Source organism: Urocitellus parryii, chromosome 14 (assembly GCF_045843805.1).
Source record: "Urocitellus parryii isolate mUroPar1 chromosome 14, mUroPar1.hap1, whole genome shotgun sequence".
NCBI lineage: Eukaryota > Metazoa > Chordata > Mammalia > Rodentia > Sciuridae > Urocitellus > Urocitellus parryii.
In genome coordinates this window covers 41975447-41988839 of record NC_135544.1, presented here as the reverse complement: position 1 = coordinate 41988839, position 13393 = coordinate 41975447, and the positions used below count along the sequence as shown (strand labels likewise).

Sequence of the window (13393 nt, the reverse complement as noted above, 5' to 3'; positions counted from 1 at the left end):
TCAAGTAGTCTTTGAAAGATTTTTAAAAAAATATGTATGGGAACTTTTTCAAGCCAGGTAAAGGCATCTCTCCAGCTCCCCCCCTCCACTTCTTCTTTTAGATTATTTAAATATTCTTTATAGACTTAGATTTCTTAGTTCAAAATAAGACTTCTGTAAGCTACTATTTAATCATGTTATGCATACCTATATTTTTACTTATCTGTTACATATTTTTATGTATCACTTTTATGTATAAGCATATATTTATCTGTTTAGCAGCGAATGGCATTCAAAATGAGTTCCATAGACATCCACATTTGAGAGCCTAAAAGAACAAGAAAAGTAAGGTTTCCCTTTTAAGAAAATGGAATTCTTGAACCATTTTTCCTAATGTTAGATATTCTGTTACTTATTTTTGGCTTTTGTAAACATGGGCTTGTGTTTCCAAATGACATAGTGATTTAAAAACAAAACTTTGAAGTAAATTTGGCTTCCAGTGGTAGCAGGTGCATTCTGGTATTGGAACAGATATCAAATTGATACTTCTGCCTCTGAGAAACAAGGTGGAGATCACTCCAATCCCCCACCGATGCTGATACAGTTCTCCATGAGAACACAGGAAGGCTTTAAGACAGCAAGTACTTCAAACTGTTTGAAAACTGAATTCACTGATTTTTTAAAATCGTTTTGAGAGAATTAATTTACATAATAATGTACTGGGCTGAATCACTTCATGTGCCACTCAAACATGTACCTCTACCTCTTTTTGTCCCCTGCCCTTTCTTTACTAAATGAAATACTCTGACCTTTAGGGCTGCTTGGCACTTGATCTCTTTCACTTCCCAGTTTCAGCTAGGACTAGAACCAGCAATTACTGGAATTGTAAATTTTCCCAACATATTTTCCTAATTAGAGAACTTTCAACAGAATTTTCATCTACATGCAGAAGTTTGTCTGAAATAACTTTTTTTTTTAAGATTCTGCCTTATTCTGTGTTTCTAATAAAACCCCCCGTTTGCAAAATGTCCCTTATGGGGCAGGTGAACTCTGAAGTTTCCTCCCACATCCATAATTCTAAGGCATTTCAGAATCAACTGAAGCACAAGAATCACCCCAGCCAGGGCTGAGAGTGTAGCTTAGGGGTACAGTGCTTGCCTGGCATGTCTGTGGCCCTGGGCTCTGTCCCCAGCTAGAAAGAAAAGAGAGAAAAAAAAAATCAATCATCCCACTGACAGAACAAAAATGTTGGCATCTCTTATAAGAAGGGCCTAGCAAATGGTTTTGGCAGACTCCAAAGTACTGATTGCTAGGTGCAAAAACACTACCATTTTCTTCCTGATGGGCAGGCAGTTTGCTTCTGAGTAGTCATGAATTATGGATGTTAGTTTTGGCAAAAAGCTTTAATGGTCCTCTTGCTAATCTAACCACATTCAGTCGTCCTTTGTGGATTATCGTATTGGCCCCTAATCACATACACTACACAGCAGCCTAGACAGTGCTCCTAGCAGGGAGACCTGCCCCCAAAGCAGAAGGACTACCACTGTCAGCTGGTTGAAAACTTTCATTTGCTAATATTTATTGAGTATGTACTGTGTGCAGAATTACTTCTGTCAGTGATACCTGTTCTATCTTCTTACTGATGAGTTTGTTCTCCTTTTGGGTGGCTTTCCGTTTTCCATGTCAGTTGGTCTTGGAGCTTACTTGGTTGTCCTAGAGCCTGTGAATGACTCTGAAAATAGTATTGCCTTTAAAATTTGCTGTTTGAAGATCTTCTTTTCTTTTCTCTCTGTTTTTCAGGAAGGATGAGAATAACACATCTTCTCTATGGTCTCTGCCTTGCAGCTTACCATTTACTTTAAATCTACACTGTATCAATTGGTGGCATCCAAGATTAGTTGTCTCATCTCCCAACAGTAGGTTAGGCCAGGAGAACTATAAGAGGAGGTGAAGGGCAGAACTGAAGCACAAGAAACAGACCCCTTTGACATGCAGCTGTCTGGAGCTGGAGAGAGAATAGTTACAGAAAATGTCAAAACTCATTTTATTTTTTAACTCTTCTTCATAAGGCAGTATATAATTGTTGAGTTTTTTCTAATCATAAATTTTTTTGTGACTTGCTTTATTTAGAGATTAACTTATGAAGAAAGAATGGCCCGTCGACTACTAGGTGCCGAGAGTGCGACTGTCTTTAATATTCAGGAGCCAGAAGAAGAAATGACTAATCAGGTACTGTGTTGCTCTAGACTTCCTGGATAGATGACAATTATTCCATCCCTTCTGACACTATTCTTGGGATTCACGTTGTGAAAAATAGAGGACAAGCCACAGACAAGCAGTATCTATGTCATCAAGCAACCTCACAATAATATGGATTGAACAAATACTGTGTGCCAGACACTGTGTTAAGTGATTAGAACTATTTCCATTGGTAATTCTTGTTCTTTTTATCTTCTTATTTATCTCTTTATTTTCCCTTTTAGTATCCTGATTTTTCGGTCTTTTGCTCTAATCCAAAATAGTTTGGTATGGAGAAACACCTTTTCACTGGCACTGTTTGAAATAAGCTAGTATTTCCCATTATACTCTTAATATCTAGCCAAATACCAATGTTCAGAAAAGACCGCCTTTATCTTCATTTGCATTTAAAGCATAAACCAGCAAAAGACCTAAAAATTCTATTTTTATTCCCCTGCTATCTCCAAAAGAAAGAAAGAAAGAAAATTCATGGAGCTGTTGTAAGCAGCTGTATAATCTCTATTGCCTCTCCACAGAGTTTCCAGATATAGTTTCAACAATTTATAAAACAATTTAAAGTGTCAAGTACACTCTCCTATTAAAAAACGTGCCTTTGGTTTCTCTATGTTAAGTATTGCCACCCTGAAAGTTCCATTTAAAGAAAACTAGAAATCCTGCTACATCTTACTATTTCTGTCATCTTGTTTTTTCTACCATTACAGGATGTTGGGTCTCCTCATGCCTCTGTAGGGAGTTCTGTGGATGGTCAAAAGGTTAAGCTTTTCTCCTTTCTTCTCTTTGCAATCTTTCACTGTGACTATTTTCTTCATTTTTAACCTGTGTGTCTGTCTTTACTTTCATGTGTTAACTATAAGTGCTATGATTCAAATCAATTTCCATTTAATATCAGATAAACAGAATAACTACAGCATGATTTTTCTTGACATTTATTTACCAACAAATTTAATCCTAACATTAGTGGAAGCTCTAAACTTTGAATCATGAAAACATTTCCACTTGTTATACACCTTTGGGGGGTTACTTATTCGGAAAGTGATTAATTCCAGAGTAATTAGACAAAACAGCATGTGGTGTATTGCTCACAGTGTTATTCACAATACTATATTTCTTCCCTCAAACCAGCAAACTATTTTCTAAAGATGGCAGAACTTCTTTAAGAGAAAACCTAGTTACAATTACTCCCTATTTAATATGAAATAGGGAATATTTATAATGGGCTGCCTTGTCTGCATTGTACTTTACAGGCAAGAACTGTAGGATCCACCTTAAACACCACGGGATATTGGGGTTCTTGGTTTTGCTTTGTGTTTTTAACCAAAATTTTGACTGGAGTGTTAGCCCTGTTTTTCTGTTAAAGAGATGAGTTCCTAATAGCTGTAGAGCTAAGGGGGGCCCCCTATGAGATGGGGTTGTTATGGGTAAAAAAAAAACATGGTGCTATTTCTTCCATTATTCATTTGATAAAATTCTGTGCACACTGCAGCTGCTTTCACATGTACTCTGAGCCTTCTGGAGAGGTACACCACCCTGCAGCAGCATTTACCCTACAGAAGGAGATCAGTGTTCCTTTATGTGTTATTTTTATGAACAGATAGGGAATACAGAGCCTTCAGTTTTTTCTTTTCTTCTCCACTTCATCCCTGTTTTTTGTTTTGTTTTGTTTTGTTTTTCTCAATGATAGGACTTGAAGACAATTTTAAATATCACAAATTTTCACTTCCAAATGGGTTTTGTTTTCTATGGAATTGAATTGGGTTCAGATTATGTTTTTAAGCTCTTTGGTAAAAATACCTCTGTCATCTTAGTGCCTTATTGGAGAGGGTGATAAGACTCATGAGACACATTGTTCTGTGACAGCTTGAGGTTGCTAACTTGAACTTTCTTTGTTTGACACAGGAATACAAAGTCTCCAGCTGTGAACAGAGACTCATAAGTGAAATAGAGTACAGGCTAGAAAGGTCTCCTGTGGATGAATCAGGTGATGACATTCAGTATGGGGATGTACCTGTGGAAAATGGAATGGCACCATTCTTCGAGATGAAGCTGAAACATTATAAGATCTTTGAGGGAATGCCTGTGACTTTCACATGTAGAGTGGCTGGAAATCCAAAGCCTAAGGTAAGCTAAAAATATGACTTCTTAAGAGTTGTCTCAGTTCACGCTACAATAACAAAATGCCTAAGGACTGAGTAATGTGTAAAGAAGAAAAAAACCTACTCAAATTAGTCAAAACCTAGTAAAACCTAGTCTATTTTTACCATAGAACTTTACCATTTTGGCTGGTGGTTCTGGAGACTAGGAGAGCTAAAACATGGTGATAGCAAGGACTTCATCCTCTTTCAATTCATTGCAAAAAGCAAAAGGATATCAGATGGCAAGATAGAGTTAGTGTGCTAGAAAGAGATTGCTTTTATAACAAAAATAGTCCTAAAATGACCCATTAACCATTAAAATCCATGAATGGATTAATCCATTAATGAGGGCAGTGCCTTCATAACCCAATCACCCCTGACAAAGGTCTCATCTTTCAACTCCACTGCACTGAGACCAAGTTTCCAGTAATGAATTCCTGGGACATAACCAAATTACAGGAGTCACATTTTCTGAGGAAGAGTTTGGCTTCTAAAATATAGCAGACATGATAGGAAGAAGAGACACAGACTAGCTTTCTCAATATGAGATGTTTTAAGTACTCTAAGTTGAGAATCATCTTCAGGACACATTAGAAACCAAAGAGTGGAGGATGGGGGAATGGAGTTGGAGGTTTGAAGAGTAAATCTGGGATAGGACAGGACAGAACAGGACAGAATAGGATAGGAGTGGCTAATGAGAACAACTGAATAATTAACAAGGAGCTATTCATACACCTACATCATTTTCTCCTCATTATTACTCTCAAATTGCAAATGACTAAAGAGGACTCTATGAGATTAACTTTCCCAAGGTCAAAGAGCTGGTAAACAGCCAGACTTAGACATGAACCCACGGAGGTACACTATACAGAGAAGTAGTGTTCACCACGGGTGATAAAAACTTCAAATCTCTAATCGATAAAACCAAGGACTCCTATGTTTACAAATGGAGGTGGGGTGAGGAGTACTCTTTAGAAAGGATGATCAAAACTTCTGATAATGCAGGATTAGGCTGACCTGGGTGGGAGGCCTCTCCCTACAACACAAGGAAATGCTGGTTAAGGAGCTGTTCTGCCAATAAAAGGAGGTCTAGAATAACTGTTCACTAGCCCAGCAAAGCAATAAACAGGAGCATACTCTTTGCTAACTTAAGCAAAAAGAATAGAAAAGGTGAGAAACTGAAACCCCATCAAAGGCAGTATATAGATATGAAAGTTAGTTCTGGATGATTAACTTAGTTTTCTTTCATAAGCATGCAGACTGTTTCTCCATAGGACACTTTTCACAGCTTAAGCCATCAGACTTTTGCAGGATAGAAGGGAGGAAGTGCTACTAAACAGCTTCACGGTCAAGACTTACAACCATATGAGGAAATCAACAACCATGAGAGTCAACGACACAAGGAAAAAACTAGAAGCCTAAGAATTGTACATATTAAACCCTTTTAAGGAGCTCTAATAAAAACCTGAATTTAAAATGACTAAAATAATTTAAAAAGGAATAGAAACTCCAATGAGAAAACAGGACAATATCAAAAATGCAAATTTGTCAAGTATATAGAAATGAGAAATTTACTCTCTGGTATTAAAAGTTTAAAAGTGGGGGCTGAGGTTGTGGCTCAACAGTAGAGCACTCACCTAGCATATGCACGGTCCTGGGTTCAATCCTGAGCACCACATAAAAATAAATAAAATAAAGATATTGTGTCCAACTACAATTAAAAAATAAATATATAAAAAAAAAGGTTAACAGCAGAGTACAAGAGCTGAAATGAGAATCAACAAAATGGAAAAAGGGCAAGTGACGCAACACCTGATACTGGTAGGTGTTAATTCTCTGCAGCTTTGTGCATTTTTTGTTCTCACATTCAACTTAATTTTACCATCACTATCTTTCCTTAAAACTGAATTCTAACAAAGCCAAGAAAAATAGATCAAAGAAAATGGCCTCAAATTTTCAAACCCATATCTACTCTCTAATAAAATGGAACTTTTAAAATAAACTCTATTGTTACAGGAAATTTCTTTGCCACATTCTTGTCATAATTTGGGTAATAGCTGTGTATTCACAGCATGATATCAAATGCATGTATTGAAAGTAAATTTTCAGCTTTTGAAGGAAATCCACTAAGACGTTATATCTTGAACTTAAAAGATCCCACATTATTTTCAAACCTTACCCAAGGACATTAATCAAGTTTTAAAATCATTGATTCCTATTATTTTTTAAAATATTTGTTTAGTTGTAGTTGGAAACAATACCTTTATTTTATTTATTTATTTTTACGTGGTGCTGAGGATTGAACCCAGCACCTGGCATGTGGTAGGCGAGCGATCTACCGCTGAGCCCCAGCCCCATGGATTCCTATTCTTATAGAAAACTTTACTCACTTGAAACAGTGAACTTTGTTTTTAACATAACAGTTTTTATACTAGTGCAAATTTAAATGTTACAGATCTTCAAAGACGCTTGTTTAGAACTTTTATTGTCAAATTTTCTTCTTTTATACTTCCTTCTCCCCCTGTTACCCTTCCCTTCCTCCCTCCTTTCCTCATTCCTCTTCTTCTCCTCCCTGGATTATTAAAGTACTATCTCTGCCATACTATATAAATCATATTAGGGCTGTTAATATATGGAATACTCATTGTGTGTAAAGATTCCTTTGTTTTGGCTTATGTTTTTACAAAAAAAGTATCTCTTCCTTCCTTGTACTCTCTACCTCTTCCATTAGCAATCTCGGCAAAGGTTTGGAACTATTTATTGATTTCATTTGAAAGTTGTATTACAATTGTAATGGAGGTGAAAATGATTAAAGGAAAGAACTCAAAAGAACTGGCCTTGTGACAAGAATGCAAAAGGAAGAAAGAGTGTACTAATTACACTTCTTTACTTCACAATAAGTAATCCAACCACTAAAATTGTATGATAATTAGGAAAGATGATTCTTTACATAATTTAATTTTTAGAACTGAAAGTTATTAGTCAGATTTTAGTTCTGGAGATTAATAAGTAAGATAATTTCTGGAAATTTGGAACTAAAAAATAGGGGTTAGAAAACCTGTAACAGATTCTAATAATTCAAGCATTTATTTAGTTTTATATATATATACTTTTCCTCTGTTAAAAATAGAAATTTCAAAAAGATTTTTCAGATTCAAATAGTTTGCCAGAGTTGAGTTTGTATGGCAGTTTATTTTCTCAATTTACATTTGATTTACAATAAGGAAGTTGTTTATTTTTAAAACTAAATAGTCTAAAGTAGGTTTTCTTCTGTTGGGAATCAATTAGGAATGCTTTTGGTTGCAAAGGACAAAAAAAAAAGGATTTACTGCAGTTTAATAAGGGGGGGGATCTATTTTATTAGATTATTTTTACAATGTATTATGATATGATGACATTATTATAACGTGAAGTCTGGGGTGGGCTGACATCTCAGTCATGTTAGGGCTGCTTTACTATCATTCATTATGATCTTGCAACTGGGCAGTTCATAACCTAAATTAAAAATAACAAATTATCAGACAATTTTGGACCACTTTTATTCAAAGATGAGGAAAGGGGGGTTGTCTATAGAAGATACAGTTGAGCTACTTGAAATTTTTAAAACTTTTTTTCACAAGTAATTTCCTATCAAACCAAGATATATAACTGAAAAATTATTGTACTTTTCAGTGATACTGTGTTTCTTTAATACCTTTGGGAGAGTTGACAAGTGTTCAACTTTTGATCATATTCTTCTTGGCCCAGAATAAAGCAATAAGAGTTCTCACCATCTCCAATGCTGAACTGCTGCCTCCCTACCTGCATTCTTTTTTCCCCATTTTTTATGGGTTTATATTAATTATACATAACATCAGAATTCATTTTGACACAATTATAAAAGCATGGAATATAATTTGCTGTATTTCGGTCCCCAGTACTTCCTCCCCCCCCCCTTCCCTTCCCTCTAATCTGCTTTCCTGCCACTCTTTTACTCATTTAACACAACTCAGTGGCATGATTGGAGTGTGGGGTCTGTGACTGTCCTTCAGAACAAGCTATTTTACCTTTGACTTACAAGTAATACATTTTACTTATGAAAAAAAAGAAATATGTAAATGTAAAATACATTTTACACTTGAAAAAAAAAGCAAAAAAATGCCTATAATGTCATTTCAAAGAAATAATCAGTGCCAAAGTTCTCTATATATCCCTTTGTGCAAATAAATTAATGTAAATATCATTTTTAACAACAAAAAGAAAATATATCTTTAAAGAAAGGAGGACTAGAACCTGGGGTATAACTCAGTAGTACAGTGTTTGTCTAGCATGCATGAAGCACCAAGAGGCAAAAAGAGGTATATAATTAAAAAAAAAAAAAACTAAAATAGTTTGCTACTTGCTTTTTTCCTGTTCAGGTATTTGTTTAACATTTAACATGAAAAATCAGATCAGTCCTTTAGATCACACTGTTATCAGTCCTCTAAACACAGTAAGAGCACATTCTTCATCTTTGTTTACTTGAACAGATCTATTGGTTTAAAGATGGGAAACAGATCTCTCCAAAGAGTGATCACTACACCATTCAAAGAGATCTTGATGGGACCTGCTCTCTCCACACCTCAGCCTCCACCTTAGACGATGATGGAAATTTTACAATTATGGCTGCCAACCCTCAGGTAAAAAGGGGTGTAGGTTTGGGCTCTTTGCTTAACAGCACTTACAGGCATTTGATTGGACAGAGGAACTGTTTGATTGAAAGATGAAGTTGTACTTCTTTGACTTATGAAACTGTTTTTCCAAATCCAATAGCCATCTTGGTTTCAGAGGCCAGAAAATTTCCTTGTTCCATATTTATTTATTCCATCAGGTGTTCTTCTCTAGTAATGATTCTGGTGCAGATATGCATTCCTTCCATAAATATTAAGGCTTCCTGTGTATACACCTCTTATGGAGGCTATGGGGTCATAATGGTGGACAGGATAGTCCTGCAGTAGAAAATAATCTAATATGATTTCTAGTAGGATTAAGTTCTATAAAGAAAATAAAGGAGGAAGAAAGGATATAGAGTAGTGTGTACAAATTTTAGTAACAGAATGCAAAAAAAAAAAAAAATTTAAAGAAGTACACACAAACATCAATGAACTTCTTGGCCCAGGATTAAAGTAATAGAGTGTTGTCCTCATCAGGCATTGGAATCTCTGAATGCCTATATATAGCATATTTGTATCAAATTTTTTTGTCTTGTGTTTGCCCTTAGATTTAGGGCCAAAAAAATTGCCTTCTTAGAATTTAATGAAGGGTTGCTGGATATCATCATGTTTCCAATTCAAGCCCACAAATTTTTTCTTGAGCATCTTATATACTTTATGCATTATGCCAACTACAGGGGACACAAAATTGAGTGAGTGATTTTGTACCTTAAGAGCTCAATGTGTAACAGGGTAATTTTACTGAATTCACTGAAGTTGTGTAAGTCATAGGCTTTTTTTCTTAAAGGAAGCTAAAATTAACAATTTTATGTATAACTAATGATGATTGTTCAGAAGTTCTTTTTAAAGTCTCTGATTTATTTATGTTGTTCCATATTTTGATATATCTTTCAAAGATTAGAAATGTAGGATTTTAACAAGGCTTACAGGCTTTTAGACATTTGTACAAGGTATCCTATTCCAATATTCCATTGTCATATAAAGACATTTTCTGTAATAATATTAAGATTAGAATGATACTCAAATTATCCAACTAATCAGGTTTGACAGCACAGCAGACTCTTCACTGTCACCTACATTAATGCACTTTTTTGAGGTTCTAATTTTGTCCATAAATACATGACCATCATCCTGAAAAAGTCAAAAGCATAGTCTCTATTAAGAAGCTGCACTTCAATGAGTATGTTCATTGCATAATTGTAAGAGAGAGCAAAAAAGCAGAGGTTGCTTTTTTGTCTTATTATATTTTCTATGTGTTTCCTTGACTATCAACAGACTTCATCCTTCAGTTTTCTGCCTGTTTAAAAGAAAAATGGTAGAGAACTCAACAAAATCCAGAATTCTTCATTGGATTCTTTATTATTCTTATTCTCTAGAATGACTGGGATTTATTCTGGGGATAGAATTATGTGTGTTTCTTAAGTACTTGGTAGAACTGGGTTCCTGCTTTTAATTTCAAGGCATTTTTCCTAGCATATTTTAAATTGTTATTGGAGTAAGCCATTTTATAGAACAAAAGAACATAAATGTAAAACTGCAATTGTGGGTCTGCTTCTGCTCTTCTTCAAATTATACTAATGTATTTGTACATATGGAAAAGTTCTAATCCAGGAAAGGTGCAGTGCTCACGGCCAATGGCAGCATGCAGAGTTTAAGACAACAGGCCAGCCTCAAGAGTCAATAGTGTCTGATCGTTTACACTCTCGACAAACATGATAGAGTCACTATTGAGAGCTACTGAAGATCCCCCTTGTACCATTCTACATTGCACACCTATATCATAACATTACATTGTACTCATAAATATGTTCAATTATGTCTTAATTAAAATAAAAACCAATCTTAAAAAATGAAGGTAATTTTACCCAAAGCCCTGTGTAAGAGCCCCAGACCCTCCAAAAAGATCCCCTTTATAAACAAGGGAAAAGGTGAAAGGGAAGGAAATAAAAGAAATGATGTGGAGAGCAGAGTATAGGGGTGAAGAGCGTGAGCTCTGGCATCAGCAGATCAGAGAGTTCTAACTCTGTCACTTATTACCTATGTGACTTTATCAAGTCACTTCACCTCTTTATGCCTGTTTCCACTTCTAAAATATCAGAATAACAATATGGACCCATATAGTACATGTAAAAAGCACTCAGCTTACCTGGAACATAATATGCTTTCAATATTATGTTTGTGAATTATTCTAATTCACAAACACTAATTCCCATCTTAAAAATAGCAATCCTAAGACTTGGCAGAAGCCTGTGGAACCCGGATGGAAGAGATCAGTTGTTTCTAGGTATTCTACTCCACAGTTCTTTTAGAGTAAGCAGTCCATTGGGATGGAATTTCCACCCAACATGCTGCTGGTGTGTGGTCTTCTGACCTCCTGGCTTTTCCCTTTTATCACTCCCATGGGAAGGGACTTAGGCAGCAGATGTGGCTGTGCCACAACTGCCACAGCTGTGGGCTTGGGTGGAGGAAACTGAACTAGAGAATGGGCCCCACCCAGGCACAGCTGACACCGGCCACACAGGGAACTGGGAAGCTGCTCTGCTCCCTGCGCCCCCTCGAGGGCCAAGAGAACACCCCCTAGAGAGGAGCCACTGGCCTCACATGAGGCCCCCGTAATTCTGCTTTACCAAATCCCAGGCTAAGCCCCACAGTCAACCCCCTCAGGTCTCGCCCTCCACCCTTTGGAGAGAAGGCAACGATAGGAGAAGTGGACCACTCTCCATCAGATAGCCAAAAGCCCAGCCCTCCTGACAGAATAGCCCTCCCGCCCCATCTGTGATTTAAGCAAAAGGTGATATGAGTGTTTGGGGTCTACCTGAGAGGCAAAAGACACCCAGGGGCCATAGCAGTCAGCCCCTGTCCCTAATGCCTAGAATTCCAAAGGTCTTTAAATACACTCCGTGTCATAATCAAGAGATGAGGCCGTCAGTCTCCTTTTCTATCTAAATCACCAGAGACAGACAAAGGAGGGAAAACTCATGAAAAGAACCTAAGGAAATCCTAAAAGTGGACATTTAGGCCTCGGCCAGAACATGTAGTTGTGTGTATCCCATTGAAATCACTGTAAGAGAATTCTGGTAGTTATGCTACTTGGCAGTAGTTGTTATTTCGAGTCTCTAATCATGTTGTCTGGTTGATTTTAATTCCAAGAGTAAAACTCCTTTTTTCTCCTGGGGTCTTCAGAGGCAGGAATACCCAAATATGCCAGATGTCTATCTTGTGAGTCATCTTCTAGATACTGGAATGAATGTTACTACTTATTAAAACAACAAAGTGGTATTTAGACCAAGATGAGTGGCAGCCCATTTTTCTAACTAACCCTTGGCATAAATTATCATTTGTGGCTGTAGGAATGCCAATATAGACCTGTTTAACTCTCATAATTTTATCCTTATAACATCTGTTATTATACACTGAAGGATTTTATTATTCTTGTCATTTGTGAATTAAAATATGATTTTTTAAAAAAAGAATATCTTAAGTAGCCACTGGAAAAAACTCAAAAGTAAAAGCTGAATCTCTCAAGATATGAAGTGTAGTTGACAGAAAACTGAAGTTGACTGTCTACTTCCCAGATGCCCTTGAATTTTCAGTTACCTTGATTTTTTTTTCAAATTTTAAAAATATTTGGATATGAAAGGCAGGCAATTACATCTATTTTTTCCTAATACATTGTAGGCTACATGATGTGAAATAACCGAGGGAAAGAGGAAAAGGCTGGAGTGGAAAAATTAGTTCAGTAATGAAATACAGAAGGCAGAGCTTTTCAGAGCAGTGGAAAATAATTACAGAAAGCAGCCAAGAGAAGGGAGAGAACCAAGGAAAGAGGAAAACACTAAAGTTCAGCAGATTATTTTATAGAATATGATATTTTTCCACCTGGGTTAATCTTTTGGGAATGAGAAACATGTTAGATATTGTTGACTGCATCCAAATTCTGTTTGGGATGGAACACACAGCTCTCCACCTACCCTGTGACTTTGTATCATATGCAATGTGTGCAGCTCAGAGGAATTCATTAGAGACCAGAGCAATCACATGGTTTAGCAAAATAATGAGCAATTGTGCAGTTACACTAAACACGATGCCAAAATGAGGCTCATGAAGCAGTTTATTTTAGACCCTAATCCTATCTTTAAGACACAACTAAATCTAAACACAAATGTTTTACTTTGTTTTGTTGTGTTGCTAAGTTACTTTGTACTGCACTTGGATTTTGGAATGGCTGCTTTGCAGTTTGATGTTCCCTCAAATTGCATTATGTATACAAGTGGCAAGCCTTTATAAAGACTCTGTGCCACAAGTTAAATTCATAAACTATGAAATATAAAT

At 36.3% G+C, this 13393-nt stretch overlaps 1 protein-coding gene across 5 annotated transcripts in view; it reads left to right on the top strand.

Annotated features, from left to right (window-relative positions):
• Palld (palladin, cytoskeletal associated protein) overlaps positions 1–13393 on the top strand; it is a 375372-nt gene that overhangs the window by 339877 nt on the left and 22102 nt on the right. For 3 of the 5 annotated variants that reach the window (XM_077792726.1, XM_026389722.2, XM_026389724.2), the window contains 4 exons: positions 2110–2208; positions 2940–2990; positions 4135–4356; positions 8879–9028. In XM_077792726.1, the coding sequence (XP_077648852.1) occupies positions 2110–2208; positions 2940–2990; positions 4135–4356; positions 8879–9028 (522 nt within the window). The remainder of the gene's footprint in view (positions 1–2109; positions 2209–2939; positions 2991–4134; positions 4357–8878; positions 9029–13393) is intronic. The other 2 variants (XM_077792727.1, XM_026389723.2) reach the window with 1 other exon arrangement.